General features: G+C 48.6%; 1 protein-coding gene across 1 annotated transcript in view; it reads right to left on the reverse strand.

Annotated features, from left to right (window-relative positions):
- Positions 1-900: 900 nt before the first annotated feature.
- GPR176 (G protein-coupled receptor 176) overlaps positions 901-22,841 on the reverse strand; it is a 306,084-nt gene continuing 284,143 nt past the window's right edge. Inside the window, exons 2-3 of the mRNA XM_078661980.1 lie at positions 15,660-15,912; positions 901-2,008 (exon numbers count right to left, since the gene is read on the reverse strand). Of these exons, the coding sequence (XP_078518106.1) occupies positions 901-2,008; positions 15,660-15,912 (1,361 nt within the window). The remainder of the gene's footprint in view (positions 2,009-15,659; positions 15,913-22,841) is intronic.

The raw sequence follows: 22,841 nt of genomic DNA on the forward strand, positions 1-22,841 counted from the left end.
AGTCATTTCCAGTGGCACTCAAAATGAGACCAGGCACTCCCATGTGGATGGACAGGACATGCAGAATTCTTTGGCCGATGTCCCATTACTTCCCACATCTACCTCCAAAGTAAATTTCATCAGTAGTAGTAAGTTGATTTGTGTAACTGCAACAAATGTTGGACAGAATGCAGAATATTTCAAACATTCTTCCCCAGTCAAGAGATCTGGGTTAAATCCATTGTTCTTTTGCCCACTACGCCACCCCACTTAGGACCCAGCCATATGCAAATCAGTCTTGACCCTGTGCCTCATGGGAACAGTCCAGACCAAACTGCCAAGCCAGGTCCTCCCTAGACTGGAAACAAGCATCCTGAGACCGGTTTTAGGGTAGGTCACCCATCATCAGCCAGGTTAGCTTGAATCCAGTGGCACAGTGAGCAAGGAACCAACGTCTGGGCATACCCATCCCACTTAGGGCAAAAAGTGTAACTGCAACAAGTTGCTTTGTGGACGGGTCGAGATGTACAGCCTAACAAGGGTGATGGGACAAATTAGACTAGTCTGGTAATATTACAATATTACAATGTGGTTATACCCTTAGAGACTCAAGTGACTGAGCACCATAAAAATTGCCTCCCTAAAAAACAAACAAAATGGACATTTAACTATTTTTTCATCCTTTCTGAGTCATCAAATCAAATATGTATACAAAACATTGATTTTAACATATATAATTAATCCAAGAGCAACACTATCCTGTAGCACTCTTAGCATGTAGGTATGTATCAAAACACATGTATAAGGAACACTTTGTCATAGGTTTCCAGCTTGTTTGCTTCAGTCTGGAGGAACAACCAGCACTTAGCCGGTTCCCTCATACTGGATAGGCAGGATCAGCTCTCCACGGGATGCTTCTTGCTAGGAGTCCACCTTAGGAAAGATACTGACTTTATTGTTGCGGCTGACCTTGCGGGCCGCTTTGCATTTGGGCTGCTTGGTCTGTATAAGTTCCTCCGGCGTGTTGCCCAGGGGTGGCAACAGCCGCTTCTTGCTGTTGCGGTTCTCAGACAGCCACTGAGGCGGCAACTCAAAGGGGCCAAAGCCAAACTGCATGGAGTACTTGTCATTGAGCATCTCCTCCTCAGTAGGCATGGCCGGGGCCACCTGAGCGGAGGAATCAGCACAGTGTGGGACGAACTTCTGCACCAGAGTCTGCTCCACCTCCACGCTGGTGCTGGGGATCTCCGTGGCCTTGTAGTCACTGGAGCCCACGGATTTGGTTTCGTTCTCCTCCTCATCCTCAGTGGACTTGAATATCTGTTGCTGTCCGATATGGAACATCTCGAGAAGTTGACTCCCCGATCTGACGCTGGGCTCCAGGTTGACCTCAGCCATGCCGCCTGAGCTAACGGTGTTCCTCCTGCTGTACCGCCGGTGCAGCTGGACTATGGTCCCCACCAGGCACTTGCGCACAGACTTGTTCACAGTCAAGAAGAGCAAAGGGTTAGTCAGCAAAGAGACTTTGGGCAGCCAGATGGCAGTAAGCAGGAGGAACACCGAGATCTCAGAAATGTTGAGGATAGTGCGGTAGATGACCAAGGTCAAATAGGGGACACTGCAAATGATGAAGACCATCACCATGGAAAGCAGCATAGAATGCAGCTCCGCCTCGCGCTGGGAGACGTAGGGGATGGAGATGGTATTCTGGGGCGTCCTTAGGGCTGCGATTATGACTTTTTTCTTCTGACTGGCACTCAAAGCCCGACGGATAAGGAGCATGAAGATAAAGACGGCCACTAGCGGCACGATGACCGTGGTGATATTGTAGATGATGACATACAACAGGTGGCCCAGGGAGTAGCCCAAGGACTGCGTGCAGGTAGACATGGCATATATGTCCGTCACATCGGTCACAGCGAAGACGGGGAGGCTGGCTATCACTGCGTGGACCCAGACATAGATGATCAAATCCCGGGCCTTGGAATCCGATATCTTGCGTTCTAAGGGATATAATACTGAGTAATATCTGTGAAAAGAAGAAACAAAATATTAATATTCATGCAACACAGACAAACTGACATGTCTATATTGACGGTATAACTTTGTCTTTAAACACTATGGGCCTCATTTACAATGATTTGGCGTAGGGCAGTGCTGCAAGTCTTTTCACTGCACTGTCACCATATTTACGAGATACAGTGCATTCCTGTCCTTTCAGTCAGTGCTAGCGCAGGATTTGATGCCTAGAGCCAATGCAGGCACCCTTGCACTATTGTGAAAGGGTGTCTGCGTTGTTGCTAGGAATGTTTTGTTCAGGAAGGGTGACCTTCCTGCACAGAAACAATCCATGGAGACGTGTTCCTCTTTCTATGTGAGTTGTAGAATGCGGCACTCATAGAAAGAGGAAAAAAAGAGGAGAAATAAATATATTTCTCCTAGTTACACCTGCCCCGGGGCGGCGTGCACTTTTGATGCATTCGAAGGTATACAGATCCTTGTAAATCTGGGAATGCGTGAAAAACCATGGGTGTTGTGTGGGTGCACTCAATGCAATAACCATGAAATGCCTCTCTGACGCAGTGTCAAGCTTTGCATTGACTTGCGCTGCATTGCCTTACAACATATCTACAAGGCCATGAAAAGCCACACAAAGTGGCCTTGCGTGGCCTCGTAGATATGGGCCTACACTCTGTGCTGCCAGAGCTTCATAAAAAGTGATGCACCGCAGCACAAGGGGCTTGTAAAAAACCCCATATGTTTGTCCAAAGTGCTTTAAAGTGCTGATACCAAAGGGTACCAAAGGAAATTTGGAACGCAGATATCGATGGTAGCAGACCGGGTACGAACATTGCACGACACTTAAGAGAGCAGAGGGCCAGATTACAAGCATTTTGCCCGTTATAGTATGTATGAGGTAAAGCTGTCTCGGCCTTACTGTGGAGAATATAACCGGTGGTAACTCCGCAATCTGCCAAGATTGACACTCTACTTGTCAGGAATGTCAGAGGTGCTTTTATATTTTCTGATTTCCTTTTCGGGAAACATCCTTTACGACGCAACTTTTACCATGCAGTGCCTTTACAACGCAGGTTTTTCAACGAAAGTCATTACAACGAATTGCACTGGGGGCGCTCTAGGATAGGTAATAGTTTAATTTACTATCCAACACCTTCCCTACTATCCACGGGGACTGGAGTTGGAATAGTAAATTAAACTATTCACTATCCAGCACCCCCCAACGCAAGTCGTTGTAACGACTTGCGTTGAAAAACCTGCGTTGTAAAAGCATGCGTGGTAAAAGCATGCGTTGTAACAACGTACATCCATATTTTCTACCACTGGTGGCAATATGGCACGACTGTTGATGGCGGCCTTTGTTGGTGATATTTACAGCTGGTGCTTAAAATAGCACTGGTGGAACACCTCATTTTCAGCAACTGCAACAAAGCATTGACTGCTGGTGGTAAATTTAAACCCACCAGTAAAAAGTACCACTGTCCAGAAATGAATGTAAGAATTGTAAGGTCAGTGACAGGAGATTTGTTACAAAAACATTCCACTGTCATTAACAGAGTATGTAGTGACCATGCATAGCATTCCATTTATTTATTTAATTTAATGTAATTATTTATTTAAATATTTATAGAATGCACTTACACCACAAAGGCAACTTAATGTTGACAGCTGAAGCTTGCCTGCTTAAGGAGACAACAGTTAACAGAAAAAAACTAGTTTTTAAATGTTTGCTAAAATGTAAGGGCCCGATTCACAAAAGTAATCTGAGACAAAATCCTGACTTTACGACTTTCGGTATTCACAGAAGGCATTTAGGAGTACTAAAGTTAGGAATTTGTCTAAATTAATCTTAAATTTTGGTCTTAAGTTAAACTTAAGACAAACTTAAGTTTAACTGAGACAAAATCATAACTTTACGACTAGGATTTTGTCTCAGTTACACTTAAGTTTGTCTTAAATTTAACTTAAGACCAAAACGTAAGTTTAACTGAGACAAAATTCTAACTTTAGAACTCCTAAAGGCCTTCTGTGAATATCAACAGTCGTAAAGTTACTATTTTGTCTCAGACTACTTTTGTGAATTGGGCCCACAGTGGTTAAAGATCTGGGACCAGATTTATCGAAGGATTATGCTGTCCAGTTCACACAAGGTGATGCAAGGGCAATGCAATTCTTAACCGCATTGCTGCGGCGGCTATTCTGCCGCAGCGCTAAGGGCGCGGGGCAGACGCGCAGCGGCCGCATGATGGTGACGGAACCGCTCCGTCATTAGCCGCGGTTGGGCTGTGCTCATGACGTAGCGGTTCCGTCATGGCCCCGCCAGCTCAATAAAACGCGCTGCGCAGGCGCGGCGGCCGGGCCATGACGGAATCGCTCTGTCATCAGCACAGCACAACCGCAGCTGATGATGGAGCGGTTCCGTCATCAGCATCGAATGGGTTAAATCAGATTTACCAAGCCACGCAAGGCCCCCTTGTGTGCTCCTGTGTTGCTTAGTACATCTGGAGTAATACAAGGCAGCGCAAGTTGCTTCCTTGCATTCCTCTGCGCGGGGAATACTTTATATGGGCGGAAAGTGGATGTTCCCATGCATTCACCTATGTATTTTTGTGCGATCCCAGATTTACCAAGGCCGGTGAACCTGGGATTGCATCATAATGCTATGCTTTCCCCATATAGGTGCAACAAGGAGAAATATCCTTATTTTTCCACTTTCCAAGGGCCAGATGTAGCTGTCCAAATACCAGCCGGAAACGGCTGAAAATACCGATTTTTGGCCGTTTCCGACCGGTGTTTGGACATTGGTATGTAGGGGTAGCAAAAACATACAGATTCGGTAAATTTACCGAATCGGTAAATTTTACAGATTCGGTAAAATTACCAATCTGTAAAATTACTGAATCTGTAATTTCTTATGTAGGTAGCACTTTAAACAGTGTTACAGGGCCTTTAGAATTAGTTATTTACCACCTAATACCATTGGGTGGTAAATAACGAATTCAATCAATCAATCAATCAATCAAAGCATTTGTATAGCGCACTACTCACCCGGAGGGTCTCAAGGCGCTGGGGGGGGGGCGGTCCGCTACTGTTCGAACAGCCAGGTCTTGAGCTGCTTCCTGAAGGCGAGGTGGTCTTGGGTCAGGCGGAGATGGGTCGGAAGGGAGTTCCAAGTCTTGGCGGCCAGGTAGGAGAAGGACCTTCCTCCTGTGGTGGCTCTTCGGATGCGGGGGACGGCGGCGAGGGCGTGGCTGGTCGATCGAAGCTGGCGTTTGGGAGCGTAGAAGTTGAGGCGGCTGTTGAGGTATCCTGGGCCTTGGTTGTGTAGGGCTTTGTGTGCGTGGGTGAGGAGCCGGAAGGTGATTCTCTTGTTGACCGGGAGCCAGTGCAGGTCTCTCAGGTGTCCGGAGATGTGGCTGCGGCGGGGGAAGTCCAGGATGAGTCGAGCTGAGGTGTTCTGGATCCGCTGGAGTATCTTCTGGAGTTTGGCGGTGGTTCCGGCGTAGAGGGAGTTGCCGTAGTCCAGACGGCTGGTGACGAGGGCCTGGGTGACCGTCTTCCTGGTCTCGGTGGGTATCCATCGGAAGATCTTACGTAACATGCGCAGGATGTTGAAGCACGACGAGGAGACGGCGTTGACTTGTCTGGTCATGGAGAGGGAGGAGTCCAGGATGAAGCCCAGGTTGCGTGCGTGGTCTGTTGGTTTGGGTGCGCTGCCCAGGGCGGGGGGCCACCAGGAGTCGTCCCAGGCGGAGGGTGAGGATCCCAGGATGAGGACTTCAGTCTTGTCCGAGTTCAGTTTCAGGCGGCTGTTCGACATCCATTTGGCTACGTCTGTCATCCCTTCGTGCAGGATGGCTCTGGCGGTGGCGGGGTCGTTGGTGAGGGAGAGGATCAGCTGGGTGTCATCGGCGTAGGAGATGATGTTGAGGTTGTGCTGGCGTGCGATGGCTGCGAGGGGGCTCATGTAGATGTTGAACAGCGTGGGGCTGAGCGACGATCCTTGTGGTACGCCGCAGATGACTTCGGTGGCCTCCGATCTGAACGGGGGGAGGCGGACTCTCTGTGTCCTTCCGGCGAGGAAGGAGATGATCCACTCCAGTGCCTTCTCCTGGATTCCGGCGTTGCTGAGGCGCTGTACTAGGGTACGGTGGCAGACAGTGTCGAAGGCTGCGGAGAGGTCCAGGAGGATGAGGGCCGCTGTTTCTCCGTTGTCGAGCAGGGCTCGGATGTCATCGGTAGCTGCGATCAGGGCGGTCTCGGTGCTGTGGTTGGCCCGGAAGCCAGACTGCGAGAGGTCGAGGGAACCGTTCGTCTCGAGGAAGGCGGCCAGTTGCTTGTTGACGGTCTTCTCGATGACTTTTGCCGGGAACGGGAGCAGCGAGATGGGGCAGTAGTTTTTGAGGTCGGTGGGGTCGGCTGATGGTTTCTTAAGTAGAGCGCTGAGTTCGGCGTGCTTCCAGCTCTCCGGGAAGGTGGCGATGTCGAAGGAGGTGTTGATGATGTCCCGCAGGTGGGGCGCGATGACGGCGTCGGCCTTGTTGAAGACGTGGTGAGGGCAGGGGTCTGTCGGAGATCCGGAGTGGATGGAGTTCATCGTGCGGATGGTGTCTTCGGTGCTGATCGGGGTCCAGGTTCGGAGGGTAGTGGTGGGGGGCGGTGGTTCGGTCGTGGCGTGCGTCGGTTGGGTGCTGAAGCTGTTGTGTATGTCCGCGATCTTGTTGTGGAAGTAGGAGGCGAGGGAGTTGCAGAGGTCTTGCGAAGGGGTGGTGTCGTTGTTTCCGGCGTTGGGGTTGGAGAGCTCTTTCACGATGTTGAAGAGTTCCTTGCTGTTGTGTGCGTTGTTGTCCAGTCGTTCCTTGAATGCTGTTTTCTTGGTGGCGTGGATCAGTTGGTGGTGTTTTCGGGTGGCGAGCTTGAGGGCAGTCATGTTGTCCGGTGTTGGGTCTCTGCGCCAGGTTTTCTCGAGTGCTCTGCAGTTCTTTTTGGAGTTCTTGAGTTCGTCGTTAAACCAAGGGGCTTTCTTGCTGCCGGGTCTGCTCGGCGGGGTCTTCAGAGGGGCGAGGTCGTCTGCGCAGTCGCTGATCCATTTCGTGAGGTTGGTGGCCGCTTGGCTGGGGTTCGTTGTGCTGGTGGGAGGGTTCTTGCTCAGGGAGGTAGCGAGCTGGTCTGCAGTGATCTTTTTCCAGCTTCTGCGGGGAATCTGTTGCTGGTGATGGTGGAGCGTGGTCCTTCTGAAGCTGAAGTGGACGCAGCTGTGGTCCGTCCAGTGGAGTCCCGTGGCGTGGCTGAAGGCGATGTCCTTGCTGGAGGAGAAGACCGGGTCGAGCGTGTGTCCGGCGTAATGGGTGGGGGTGTCTACCAGTTGCTTGTGTCCGAGGTTGGCGAGGTTGTCCAGCAGGGTGGTGGTGTTGCGGTCGTTGTTGTTCTCCAGGTGGAAGTTGACGTCCCCGAGGAGGATGTAGTCGGCGGAGGGGAGGGCGTGTGGGCTGATGAAGTCGGCGATGTCTTCGCTGAATTGTGTGCGTGGTCCCGGGGGTCTGTAGATGAGGGTGCCTCTGAGGGTGGTCTTGGGGTTGACGTGGATCTGGAAGTGCAGGTGCTCGGCGGGTGCGAGGGTGTCGTCGGTGTTGGTCGTGATGCGGATGGTGTTCCTGTGGATGATGGCGATGCCTCCTCCTGTCTGGTTGATGCGGTCCCTCCGGATGATCTTGTAGCCGTCCGGGATGGCGATGGCGATGTCGGGCGCTGAGGAGGCGTTCATCCAGGTTTCCGTGAGGAAGGCGATGTCTGGGGTTGTGGTGTCGATCAGGTTCCAGAGCTCGACGGCGTGTCTGTGGACGGAGCGGGTGTTGAGCAGGATGCACTTCAGGTGGGTGCTGCTGGTGCTCGGTTTGGTGGGTGCTGGTGCCGTGCAGGTCCGGATGCAGGTGAACTTGCAGGAGTGGCAGCTGAAGGGTCCGTGGGTGCGTCTCGGTGTGGCTCGGTAGCAGCCCAATTCCTGTGTACTTGCACATCTGTGCATGTACACCTGTGGGCATGTATGTGTGTCACATGGCAAACAAGCCAGAAACAGGGGTGTAACAGGGTGTCAAAGTGACACCCTGTCCCCCTTGGCAATTCGGTATTTTTACCGATTAGGTAATTACCGAATCGGTATTTGCTATTGATTCCTATGGGCTTCAAGGCCCATAGGAATCAATTGCAAATACAGATTCGGTAATTACCGAATCGGTAAATAACAAATCCTACTGATTCGGTAAAAATTACCGAATTTTCACCTACATCTTATTTACCGATTCATAAATACCGAATCGGTAAAATTCGGTATTTATGAATAGGTAAATATGATTTACCTACATCTAGCCCTAAGTGTGCTGCATTCTGAAGCACAGGCCAAAAGAGGAAAACACCTCTAAGGAGTCCCTTCCCTGTCCCTTCCTGCGCAAAAACAATCCGGCCTGCAAGGGAGGCACTCTTGCACCGTCACACAAGGATGCCTGCGTTGGCGCTAGGGTGCCCTGAGTGCACCAGCGCTATGAGAGAACATGAATGCGCCCTATCTTGATAGAGAGGGTTCATTTCTGCCCTCTCCTTTTGACACTGTGCAAGTTGTCTTGCTGCCTTGTGCTGCGTCAAATATTGATTAATCTGTGCCTCGGTGTAGAGTGACAGGGAGAGCATTCTGTGATTTGTGGCCAGACTAGAGCAGGTTGTATGACGTTACAACGCATGCTTTTACCACACATGCTGTTACAACGCAGTTTTTTACAACGCAAACCTTTACAACGCATAGCGCTTTGGGGTGCTGGATAGTGAATAGTTTAATTTACTATTCCAACTCCAGTCCCCGTGGACACTAGGGAAGGAGTTGGATAGTAAATTAAATCTATTCCCTATCCTAGAGCGCCCCCCAGCGCAATGCGTTGTAATGGTTTTCGTTGTAAAGCCTGCGTTGCAAAAGCACTGCGTTGTAAAAGTTTTGTTGTAAAGGATGTTTCCCCTAGAGCATGACCACCTATCCTGGACTACTTGATCCTGGACAACTTGATCCCAGATCACCTGATCCCGGACCACCTGATCCTCGACCACATGAACTTCGACCCCTTGAGCCTGGAACATGGGAGCCAGGTACTTGTAGCGGTAGTCTTGTTGGCACATTTCTGAAGTGTATTCCTTAGACCAGATATATCAGCATCACAGTAGATTTTGTGCATATTGCTAAATATTTTAAATTACACCCTGTGATTCTCAGTGTGGCCTTTTCTTGGGTTTGGTAGTCGGCTGGAATCTCCTGAGCCCAGTGAAAACTCTGACTGCCACACTTTGAATCCACTGAAGTCTGTGCAATGCCATCTCTGAGGACACCAAATCGAGGCATTTGCCTGTCTAATCTTGTTATAATACATGCAGGGACCGCACCAGCATGCAGCTCTGTGGGGCAGAAAGGAAGAAACTCCTTCCAAATATTAAGGGTCAGAAAACAGCTGGAGGTGTCGACACTGATCTGTGGCTGAGCAAGAGATTTCCATCCATCCATCCATCCATCCAGAACACAAGAGATTTCACCTTGGTATCTGCTAGTTCTGGTGACCCTAATGGAATCTTGCCAGCCATCAGTATGTTTGCCTTGAAGTAGCCAAGTTTTGTTACCAAAGACGTCTAGAAAATCTGCTCCCATCACGAAAGTAAGTCAGGTAGGGGCATAGTATCAATAGACGGCGATAAATATCGCAAAGCGTGCTTAACGCTTATTTATTTATCGCCGTCTATTGCTGAAATTTATCGCCCGGTCAGCGCGTTATTAACAACGTGTATCACTGAGGCAATAAAAAATCCGGCAAAAGCGGTGAAATGCGGTAATATCGCTGGAAATCCAGCGATAAAACTGCAACGATAGGGAAATCCTTGTTGATAGGGAGATGTGTATTTAGCCTTATAATCCACCTCCCGTGATACAGATAGGCAAGTCTAAAATGTTGCAGACATTAGACACCAGCGATAACCGCGCTTAGCGCACCTTTTTAAATCGCTACGGTAGTCTGGAACAGCCTTGTAAATATCGCGAAGGCCTTTTAGCGATATTTTACAATGCTGTTTTACGTGGCACGCCTACCTTGCATCTCATTAGCGATGCAAGGCTAGGCGGAAAGAAGCCGGGCGCTAAGGCATGGAAACACGCTCTAGCGTGTCCTTGCTAATAAAGCGATACAATTATCGCTGCTTTTCGCCCAAACAACTTGATATATTCTGGAAATGCACCCATACTGTTCCTCAATGGCAGCTTTTCATCTGCAGTAAATAAGTACAATCCACTCACCCACCCTACAAAAAGTTTATTTTTTTAACATATTTTATTGCCACCAACATATTAATTTTCACTTGGGTAGATCCATCAGCTTAGTCCCCAAAGACCAACTAATCCTTTTCGTAATGTACTCACCTGTACTACCGCCCCACATGGACAGCATTTGCCCAATGTGCCCATGCACTAAAATTCAATTTCAGGGATTCAGATCCTATGCCAATTGCAACCGTCAAATGTTAGGGGTGACCACCTTATAACAGGGTTCCCGACGGTGACAACGATGGGTCTGAAATAACCCTTTTTGGACTGCCACCACTTTGACTGAACTGGCCAAAAATGAAGACAAGTTTAATACGCTTGTAACGCTCACCATGTGTCAAGGAGGGCCACCTTATATAAGAGCCCCCATAATGACTATAATGCAAAATACGAAATACAAAAAACGTGGGGGGAGTTAGAGGGAAGGTAGCTAGGTTCACCCTCCTAATCAAGTGTCTGTGTCAACAATATCCGAAGTATCGGATAGAGAACCTAGCTGTGGAAGTAGATCACCATCAGGGGCGTAGCTAGAGCTTGTGGCGCCCGGGGCTATCCCTCAGGTTGCCGCCCCTTGGGGGAGTGGAGGGTGCTGGGGAAAAAGGACAGTGAGCACAACTAAGAGACAAAATAACAGATCCCGCCATTGTGTGCCAGCCATCTTATTATTAAAGAACAACAGACCAGGAAGCAGTGTTGCAGCCTTGATTGGATGACTGGTCTTATTGTGACACTGGTGACCTTTCCATGAGTCAGTCCTGTTTTATAGGCACACGGAGTTCACTAACTAGGGTGTAAGGTGAAGCGATTTTGGAATGACCTACAATATTACTGTGCCCTTTAAGATATTAAGGGAGGGTGACAGGGAACGACTTGCACAAATCTAGCTCATAAAAGCCCACCACTGAGATCCAGATTGTGTCAATATTTCCACCCTTCCTCGTGAATTGAAAAGTTGCCTGCATAGGAGGGATTATGGGTATAATACTTCTCTACCCCCTCTGTGATTAAAGTGGACGATGCCCAACTAAGGGATTTTAAAGTAGTGGTTCATATCTGCCATGGTTTCAGATTGCTTTGTGTGACATTTTCATAATTTCAGCGTAATTATGAGTGACATTTCAAAAACTAGGAGTGACTCTTTTTCCGCAAAGCAAAACCATGCAATTAGAACGAGGGAAACATAAATATCAGACATTACACCCATAGGGGTCACAACCCGGACACAGACTGTACTTTATTTCAAAAAGACACAATGAGCAGTTTAATAAAAATCAATTTGCGGATTATAGCAGGGTGCGCAGCCCTGCTCATTATTTATTATTTACCTGAGGCTGAAAATACATGTTATTGCTATTCTAAGCCATTACCTTACGACACAGTAAGGCATCGGAGGGAGGGGGTGGGGCAGGGCAAGCCTCAGGAAGAGAGGCTGACTGAAGTACACATAGCCTAGTTCAGAGCCCGACTGTAAGCTGTATTCTCTAAAAAATACACTTTTTGAGAGAGTGAGCAGTAATATTCATAAATAGTTGCACGGCCGTCAGCCCTGGCCATGGTTTACTGGTATGTCACCACCTCTACCTAAGAGTACTTGCACCAGTGCGTGTCATGCAGGCTGTCTAAAAACACACATATGGCACAGAAGTCTTAATTTTAAAACATACCGGCACTCTCTCTCTCTGGTACGTACTTCATTCTGATGACCAATGGCTTCTTGTGGCAGCTGAGCCCAACTGCACGTGCTGCGGCAGCAAGCTGGTATCGGATCTGGCCTGGGTAAGTCAGATGCCAGCAAGCTCTGCTCCTTTATTGCTACACTGCCTCGCCGGCTAATCATGAGGCCTGCCAGCTGCATCACTCGAGTAAAGCACAGATAGGCCTGGGGTCAAGGGGTTCAGTCGCTGGGCTGGCGAGATCTCATTTGATCAGCTCTGACTCCGTCCCCAAAGATAATTCAGCTGCGGCCGGCATTGCCTGGGCCCGGCTGTCCCGGAGTGGCGCGAAATAGTAACTATCCTCAAGATCCCCAGCGCAATAGCGTCAAATAGCTCGAAGCGGGCTCCCAGGCTGCTGCGCAGTTCAGAATTACGGCTTCGCCTAAAGTGCCACAAAAACTTTATAAAATGCTGCCCGCTCGCACTGCGAGCAGCAGCTGAGTTCAGCAGGGCAATGGGGGACCTGTGACTCATCCCCCACCTTAGACTAGTGTGTCTGTCTCCGATGCGATCACATAGTCAACCATGAGCACTGACTCCTGTAAGGTCGATGGCAGTAATGCGCATGCGAACTCGGGACTCCGGGGTGGGAGTATCTCACTACAATAGAAACATTGCAGCCGTGGCCGCCTCAAACATGGTGCCGCCTGGGGCGGACCGCCCCCCTCACCCCCGCCTAGCTACGCCAGTGATCACCATCAATAATAGATGTGACCTTGAAAAAGGGGGAGGATATCCTTTTTCTTGTGAGCACCACACATAGTCCTCACTTACAAGTGCTCCTACGTAGTTCACAAGTCGCAGCACGCCTCAACCCGTAGAGGGTTGGGATGGCCCCAATGATGAAGCATGTCACCGTGAGGAAACTCCGGGGAGTGAGGGGACTCAAGAAAAAGGATATCCTGCCCCTTTTTCGAGGTCACATCTATTATTGATGGTGATCTACTTTCACAGCTAGGTTCTCTATCCGATACTTCGGATATTGTTGACACAGTATAATGCAAAATATTCCATCTTATGCCAGAGCCATCTTATTGTCTAAATTAACCAAAAGATGCAACGATGGCCGCCTTATGCCAGGATCACCATAGTATTTAGAATGCACATAACAAACGAAGAAGATCCACCATACTGCCACATGTCAAGGCTCCTATAATATCTAGAATGACCATGACATTCCAAAGAGAGGCATCGCAAACCAGGGCCATCCTATTGCTGAGAATGCCCACCATATAGAACTCAAGACCACCATAAGTGAGGGGCATAATAATGGCTAAAATTCCCTCGACAATCCGAAGGAAAGTCAACTTATACCAGAGGCTCCATTGTGCCCAAAATGTTCATAACAATCCAACAAGGGTGAACGGTTGCCAGGGATACTATAATGTCCAGCTTGTCACGAAATGCTGAAGAAGGAGAGCAACTTATACTAAGTCATCATAATGGCTAGAATGCATACAACATGCCAAGCAGGTCATCTTATGCAAGGGTCATGATGCATGCTGTATGTGGGTGGCCAATAAAATGATAGGAGTGGTGGGTACCAGATGCCAGGGATGGTGGCCCCTGTATAGACACAGAGGCACATACATGCAAGCATGCACACAGGCATGTACACACATGAATGCACACAGAGACACATGCAGATAATGGCAGGCACATAAAGGAATGTGCACAGATGAGTGCGCACATACACATATGCAGTCACACACATGTGCGCACACGCACACACACATGTGCACACACACCTGTGCACACACACACAAACACACACACACTCTCTATTTCTACCTATCTCTCTCTCTCTCTCTCTCTCTCTCTCTCTCTCCCTATCAGGGTCTTTCTTTCACTCCCTGTCACTCTACACCCAGCCCCTTCATCCCAATGAAGAATTAACAAGTAGCTTAATTTGTAAAATATTAAGTGCAAGGGCTCTGACCAGGAGGCCACTGCAGCTTGCACCACCCAGCGCCCCTGTCATCGCTGCCAAAACAACTATTAACCATCTCTCTCACATGTAAATGCGACAATTCCGATTATTCCAGGTCCCCAAAGCTAAAGGAATGGCTGGGGAAGCAGGTATCAGTAATTTTTTTATGTATATTGTTTTCCTAAACAACTGTTATACTGCTCATCTCTAAATTACTTAAACAGCACCACCTTGTGGCAGACTGTCCTAAGTGTGGTGTTGACAATTAGGTGACGGTGCTGAGCACAGGAAACCAATTAAGTGCCGGTGCTCAGCACCGGAAAGCTCCGGCTCAAATTAAGCACTGCATATCCGGCCGGGTACCACCTCTGCCTCCTCCACAATATTAAGGAAAGAAACTGTGGGATTGGATTTGGCTTGAAGGAGGCCATATATTGGCAATCACAGCGAGTAAACACACACTGTTAGCGTCACTTCCTGTATGCGCGTAAGGCCTTTGCCCATCACTTCCTGGGTTAAATTACCTTGGCTGAACCAGACCCCACACAACACACATGCAGTACATACACTCTATGTACATGATTTTATGTTCCTGGTTCTCCTGCTCTCATACATAGGTTCTTTGTAAAGCTGTCTGCTGCTTCTTCGAGTTAGGTTTCCACATGAAATACCCAAACGGAAAAAAAGAAAATGCTCCAGGAAATGTAAGATCATCTATAATTAAGTAAACTATGACAAGCCCAACTCTGATATACAACACCGTAGGCTTGGCATGCCAAAGAGGCAGAGTACAGATCCCCCCAGGCAGGTAATTCAAGTGGCAACATGCCACCTGGGCAGCACCGGGTGCACTAAAAATCCACCAAGCTTTACCTTTAAACTTGGACACAGGGATAGCAACAAGCACCAGTAGAGACACCACATGATAACATGTACCTTTGAGGAAGAAGGCTTCGCAAACACAGGCTTTTCTGATGCCTGGGGACTTCAGGGTGGGAAATAAAGAGTTATCCTGGAACCTCCCATTGACGACTGACTCACTAGGAACCTGGAATGAACCACTAAAATCACCATCCATGGAAAGCATGTTTTGTTTTTTATCACCAATCCCTAAATGAGATACCAAAGCACCTTTCGCATCATGTTTGCGAACTAGTACGAATCTAAAAATCACAGACGAAGCGTCTGCAACAATCAGAGCTTCAGTTCTTCGGCGGGAAACTCATAAAATTCGATGCCTAAAAGTTTGTAAGTCCTTCTCCTTTACTCCAAGTCACAATTATTTCATGCTGGAACTTTTGGGAGTAGGCAACTTCCATACCAACAAAATATAGAAGGAGATAGCTAGGTGGGATGTCTGCTATTCAATTTTGACAAAATATGGACAGTGGATCAGTCAGTGGGTCCCACTTTAGGAGAGAGAATAGGGGGGAAGGAGGGACTGAGGCAGTGATAACCCACCAACTGGTAGGGTAGCCGACCTAAAACTGTCTTCAATACTCTAAATCCTGGATTGAAACTTTAAACAGATTGAAGTTTATGATAACTTTCACCCTTTGGCTCCAACATTTTGAGGGGTTTTAGCTTTTTGCTCCACTCACCATCCTGAACCACTGGCTACAATGGAACTGATGCAGGCGCCACACCTTATCTTTGATCTTAAGCGTACCTGTCCAGCGCGATGGCCGTGAAGCTGAGGGTGGTCACCGAGCAGAAGATCTTGTGGAGGAACTTAATGACCTTGCAGAAGATCAGGCTGTAGACCCACCAGCAGCAGCCCGGACTGGCGCTGAGGACGATGTCGAAAGGCACACAGACGAGGCTGGCGCAGATGCCCGCGCACGCCAGGTTCTTGATGAATCTGTTCGTCACAGACTTGAAGACCGACGTCCTGCACGTGGACCACAAGACCATGAAGTTTCCTGGAAGTGAAAACAAAACAAAGGGCGTAAGCGATGGATAAACATGAAAGACACAAACAGACAGGTAGGCTTGACGTCTCTTTTTTTATTTACATTGTTTCTCTTGAAATGCTACACATTATCTATGGGGACAAGCGGTAGATCCATATGTGCTGATCCTTGACACATTTTCAGGATGACCACTGATGATGTGAATGAGTTCCATTTACTGTCATCGAATACAAATGCATCATCGTATCTGAATATCCTGAAAATCTGTCATGGATCCCTCTCTGCTTGACCTACCTTGAACAGTGCCTGACAATGATTTGATAGCCCCACAGACCAACCTAATGCTTTGCAATTTGTGTTCACCAAAGATGATTCCAGAAGTGCAGGATCCTGGATTGCCCATGGAAAGGGTTATTTCCCTCCCCTGGTACTAACATCCCCTCACCAGCCCCATGTTCTCCTGCTCATTTCACTGTTCAAGCATTGGGATGCGGTCTCTATCGGGCGAAGGTCTATGTCTGTTTTGGCACATCCAAATTATTCTTGTTCTGTGCATGTGGAGCAGCACACATAAAAGATAGCAAATCAAGTGGAGGACTCTTTTCACTGGGCTCCCTTTCAAAGAAGGTGACTGTGAGCGTCCATGTTGTAGTACATTTCTTATAGGTGTAAGTACAATATGTCTACTGGTATGCCTTAAATATCATGGTAATTGCAAAAATGTATTGCATTTCCCAACCAAGAAGTGACTTCTATGGTGTCCATCAAGGGTCTGTCTTAAGTTTTTCTTATGACAAACTTAAGACAAAATCCTAACTTCTGTGAATACCAAAAGTAGTAAGTTTAGGATTTTGTCTTAAGTTAATTCTGTGAATCGGGCCCAACTGAAGACAAAATCCTAACTTAAGTCTATCTTAAGTCTGTCTTAAGTTTTTCTTAAGTCTGTCTTAAGTCCGTCTTAAGTCTGTCTTAAGTTTGTCTTAAGTCAAACTTAAGACAAAATTCTAACTTTACTACTACTAAATGCCTTCTGTGAATACCAAAAGTAGTACGTTTAGGATTTTGTCTTAAGTTAGTTCTGTGAATCAGGCCCACAGATAGTTTGTTCAGGGGTAGGAAAAAGCTGATCCCTTAGTGGGAATTGAAGAATGTTTTTGACAATGTGAGCAACAATCATCTTTTTAGCCTCTATTCTGACCCATCATAATCGGTACTTAGAGAACAATTTTGCAGTAATATATACAGTCTTCTGTGTAGCGTTGTTAACTTTTTTATTGCTCTTGTTTCCTCTGGATTATCCATACAAAATAATGCATTTAATATCAGATTCATCTGTTATTCCTTTCTTGCAAAGTAGGTTCAGAGATTTGAGCCCCGACTTTTGAGAGTTTAAGGAGTAACATGACATATCACAATATTTTTTAGTGTCTGCAGAACTACTAGCAACTTTTGGTTATGAATGAAACGTTTGCAGCCATTTCAAATCATTTGTACTTATTTGAATCCCTTTAGTGTGCATATTTTGTCTTAAGTAAGGAGATAGGATAAAAAAACGCAAGGTGGACAGTGATCACCTTTGTCTTGTTCATAATTAGGGCTCCCAGTTTTATGGTTGTATTTCCAATATTTCTGTCTGTATTTATCCATATTTTTTTTGCTTTTTTTTTTTACATTTATCCCTTTCTAATTTGTGTTTACAGTATAGATAAATCTGCAATGAGTATTTTTCCACATTTATTCAAATGTTGAATGTATACTGGCATTTGAATGTCCTAATGGTTTCAGCGGTATACAGTGCAATAGCTTTATCAGAAAACACTTGCATTGTAGAATAGCATCAATAACTGTAGATCTGCACTTAATTAACACATCTTTTGAATTTTTTCATCTCCCCACCTCTAAATCTGTGCAGCTCCTACCTGGCATTCTTGATTGACTGCAGAAAAGAATCCTCCAAACAAGCCCTATTTTCCATATTTTTCTGTATTTAAAAATGAATACAGACAGGAAAAGACATAGTTTTCTGTCAGTATTTATCCGTAAAAATCAGTAACAACAGAAAGCCGGGAGCCCTATTCATAATCAAAGGTAATTCCATTCACTCCACCTCTGTCCCTAGATCTGTGATACTGAGCTAAGATGGGGTAATCAGGTATATTGTTAAAACCTCTTGGAAACTTCCAGGAGACCCTCTCAAAAGACGTCTCTGCGTCTGATGCTACGGATGCCTCAAAGAAGGTTAGTTTCTTGTTTTTCTAGTAATGTGGAATTGGACTCTTTTGTCTCCAGAAATCTAGCTTTCATTAAGCTGGTTTGGGTTGGGTGTATCTGCCCAGGATCAGGCATCTCATAGTCTTAGCAGCAGCAGAATGAAGCACTCAGGGACATGTACTTCCAGCAAGGGTGCAGGACTAAGCAAGGAGCCAGGAATGGTGGGCTCGAGGGGTTTCCTGAGAAGGGTGGATGCCCTCCCTTTCTGACTTTCATTTTGGAAAGAGAGGCAACTATTGTGATGCACAGCAAATGGACTGGGGTAGCATCTATTGGAAGCAGCGTCCAAGGTAGTGAAGCCCCGTGAAGCAAATGGGGTGACATCTATCACCAGGAGACAGAGCAACAATTGGAAACATAAGGTGCCTGTGACATCTCTTCTCAAGCGACTGCTCCAATGAAACCCAGCAATCAGCAGCAGTCTGCTGCAACTATACAAAGTGCCTGGTAACATCTCATCAGCAGTAGGGACCGCTACAGGAATGTACCATAAAGAGAATGGGGTGAGAACGTTCTGAACTGCATAGACTATTGACGGAAGTACAACAAAGTGCATGGGTAGGATCCCCTCTCCAGGATAGACTGCACCAAGAAGGACAGCAGAGTGCAGAGGGTTGGGTAAGATCCCCTCTCCAGGATAGACTGACCCAAGAAGGACAGCAGAGTGCAGAGGGTTGGGTAAGATCCTCTCTCCAGGGTAGACTGCACCAAGAAGGACAGCAGAGTGCAGAGGGTTGGGTAAGATCCCCTCTCCACGATAGACTACACCAAGAAGGACAGCAGAGTGCAGAGGGTTGGGTAAGATCCTCTCTCCAGGATAGACTGCACCAAGAAGGACTGCAGAGTGCAGAGGGTTGGGTAAGATCCCCTCTCCAGGATAGACTGCACCAAGAAGGACAGCAGAGTGCAGAGGGTTGGGTAAGATCCTCTCTCCAGGATAGACTGCACCAAGAAGGACAGCAGAGTGCAGAGGGTTGGGTAAGATCTCCTCTCCAGGATAGACTGCCCCAAGAAGGACAGCAGAGTGCAGAGGGTTGGGTAAGATCCCCTCTCCAGGAGAGACTGCACCAAGAAGGACTGCAGAGTGCAGAGGGTTGGGTAAGATCCTCTCTCCACGATAGACTGCACCAAGAAGGACAGCAGAGTGCAGAGGGTTGGGTAAGATCCTCTCTCCGGGATAGACTGCACCAAGAAGGACTGCAGAGTGCAGAGGGTTGGGTAAGATCCCCTCTCCAGGATAGACTGCACCAAGAAGGACTGCAGAGTGCAGAGGGTTGGGTAAGATCCTCTCTCCACGATAGACTGCACCAAGAAGGACTGCAGAGTGCAGAGGGTTGGGTAAGATCCTCTCTCCAGGATAGACTGCACCAAGAAGGACTGCAGAGTGCAGAGGGTTGGGTAAGATCCTCTCTCCAGGATAGACTGCACCAAGAAGGACAGCAGAGTGCAGAGGGTTGGGTAAGATCCCCTCTCCAGGATAGACTGCCCCAAGAAGGACAGCAGAGTGCAGAGGGTTGGGTAAGATCCTCTCTCCACGATAGACTGCCCCAAGAAGGACAGCAGAGTGCAGAGGGTTGGGTAAGATCTCCTCTCCGGGATAGACTGCACCAAGAAGGACAGCAGAGTGCAGAGGGTTGGGTAAGATCTCCTCTCCGGGATAGACTGCACCAAGAAGGACAGCAGAGTGCAGAGGGTTGGGTAAGATCCCCTCTCCAGGATAGACTGCACCAAGAAGGACTGCAGAGTGCAGAGGGTTGGGTAAGATCCTCTCTCCAGGATAGACTGCACCAAGAAGGACAGCAGAGTGCAGAGGGTTGGGTAAGATCCTCTCTCCACGATAGACTGCCCCAAGAAGGACAGCAGAGTGCAGAGGGTTGGGTAAGATCTCCTCTCCGGGATAGACTGCACCAAGAAGGACAGCAGAGTGCAGAGGGTTGGGTAAGATCTCCTCTCCGGGATAGACTGCACCAAGAAGGACAGCAGAGTGCAGAGGGTTGGGTAAGATCCACTCTCCAGGATAGACTGCACCAAGAAGGACTGCAGAGTGCAGAGGGTTGGGTAAGATCCTCTCTCCAGGATAGACTGCACCAAGAAGGACAGCAGAGTGCAGAGGGTTGGGTAAGATCCTCTCTCCAGGATAGACTACACCAAGAAGGACAGCAGAGTGCAGAGGGTTGGGTAAGATCCCCTCTCCAGGATAGACTGCACCAAGAAGGACAGCAGAGTGCAGAGGGTTGGGTGAGATCTCTCCAGGATAGACTGCACCAAGAAGGACAGCAGAGTGCAGAGGGTTGGGTAAGATCTCTCCAGGGTAGACTGCACCAAGAAGGACAGCAGAGTGCAGAGGGTTGGGTAAGATCCCCTCTCCAGGATAGACTGACCCAAGAAGGACTGCAGAGTGCAGAGGGTTGGGTAAGATCTCTCCGGGATAGACTGCACCAAGAAGGACAGCAGAGTGCAGAGGGTTGGGTAAGATCCCCTCTCCAGGATAGACTGCACCAAGAAGGACAGCAGAGTGCAGAGGGTTGGGTAAGATCCCCTCTCCAGGATAGACTGCACCAGGAAGGACAGCAGAGTGCAGAGGGTTGGGTAAGATCTCCTCTCCGGGATAGACTGCACCAAGAAGGACAGCAGAGTGCAGAGGGTTGGGTAAGATCCCCTCTCCAGGATAGACTGCACCAAGAAGGACAGCAGAGTGCAGAGGGTTGGGTAAGATCCCCTCCCCAGGATAGACTGCACCAAGAAGGACAGCAGAGTGCAGAGGGTTGGGTAAGATCCTCTCTCCAGGATAGACTGTACCAAGAAGGACAGCAGAGTGCAGAGGGTTGGGTAAGATCCTCTCTCCAGGATAGACTGCACCAAGAAGGACAGCAGAGTGCAGAGGGTTGGGTAAGATCCTCTCTCCAGGATAGACTGCACCAAGAAGGACAGCAGAGTGCAGAGGGTTGGGTAAGATCCTCTCTCCAGGATAGACTACACCAAGAAGGACAGCAGAGTGCAGAGGGTTGGGTAAGATCCTCTCTCCGGGATCGACTGCACCAAGAAGGACAGCAGAGTGCAGAGGGTTGGGTAAGATCCTCTCTCCAGGATAGATTGCACCAAGAAGGACTGCAGAGTGCAGAGGGTTGGGTAAGATCCTCTCTCCAGGATAGACTGCACCAAGAAGGACTGCAGAGTGCAGAGGGTTGGGTAAGATCCTCTCTCCAGGATAGACTGCACCAAGAAGGACTGCAGAGTGCAGAGGGTTGGGTAAGATCCCCTCTCCAGGGTAGACTGCACCAAGAAGGACAGCAGAGTGCAGAGGGTTGGGTAAGATCTCCTCTCCGGGATCGACTGCACCAAGAAGGACAGCAGAGTGCAGAGGGTTGGGTAAGATCCCCTCTCCAGGATAGACTGCACCAAGAAGGACAGCAGAGTGCAGAGGGTTGGGTAAGATCCCCTCCCCAGGATAGACTGCACCAAGAAGGACAGCAGAGTGCAGAGGGTTGGGTAAGATCCCCTCCCCAGGGTAGACTGCACCAAGAAGGACAGCAGAGTGCAGAGGGTTGGGTAAGATCCCCTCCCCAGGGTAGACTGCACCAAGAAGGACAGCAGAGTGCAGAGGGTTGGGTAAGATCCCCTCCCCAGGGTAGACTGCACCAAGAAGGACAGCAGAGTGCAGAGGGTTGGGTAAGATCCTCTCTCCAGGATAGATTGCACCAAGAAGGACAGCAGAGTGCAGAGGGTTGGGTAAGATCCTCTCTCCAGGATAGACTGCACCAAGAAGGACTGCAGAGTGCAGAGGGTTGGGTAAGATCTCTCCGGGATAGACTGCACCAAGAAGGACAGCAGAGTGCAGAGGGTTGGGTAAGATCCCCTCTCTGGGATCGACTGCACCAAGAAGGACAGCAGAGTGCAGAGGGTTGGGTAAGATCCCCTCTCCAGGATAGACTGACCCAAGAAGGACAGCAGAGTGCAGAGGGTTGGGTAAGATCTCCTCTCCGGGATAGACTGCACCAAGAAGGACAGCAGAGTGCAGAGGGTTGGGTAAGATCCCCTCCCCAGGGTAGACTGCACCAAGAAGGACAGCAGAGTGCAGAGGGTTGGGTAAGATCTCCTCTCCAGGATAGACTGCCCCAAGAAGGACAGCAGAGTGCAGAGGGTTGGGTAAGATCCTCTCTCCGGGATAGACTGCACCAAGAAGGACAGCAGAGTGCAGAGGGTTGGGTAAGATCCTCTCTCCAGGATAGACTGCCCCAAGAAGGACAGCAGAGTGCAGAGGGTTGGGTAAGATCTCCTCTCCGGGATCGACTGCACCAAGAAGGACAGCAGAGTGCAGAGGGTTGGGTAAGATCTCCTCTCCAGGATAGACTGCACCAAGAAGGACAGCAGAGTGCAGAGGGTTGGGTAAGATCCTCTCTCCAGGATAGACTGCACCAAGAAGGACAGCAGAGTGCAGAGGGTTGGGTAGGATCCTCTCTCCAGGATAGACTGCACCAGGAAGGACAGCAGAGTGCAGAGGGTTGGGTAGGATCCTCTCTCCAGGATAGACTGCACCAAGAAGGACAGCAGAGTGCAGAGGGTTGGGTAAGATCCCCTCTCCAGGATAGACTGCACCAAGAAGGACAGCAGAGTGCAGAGGGTTGGGTAAGATCTCCTCTCTCCGGGATAGACTGCACCAAGAAGGA

The sequence above is a fragment of the Lissotriton helveticus genome, chromosome 9 (genome assembly GCF_964261635.1).
Source record: "Lissotriton helveticus chromosome 9, aLisHel1.1, whole genome shotgun sequence".
NCBI lineage: Eukaryota > Metazoa > Chordata > Amphibia > Caudata > Salamandridae > Lissotriton > Lissotriton helveticus.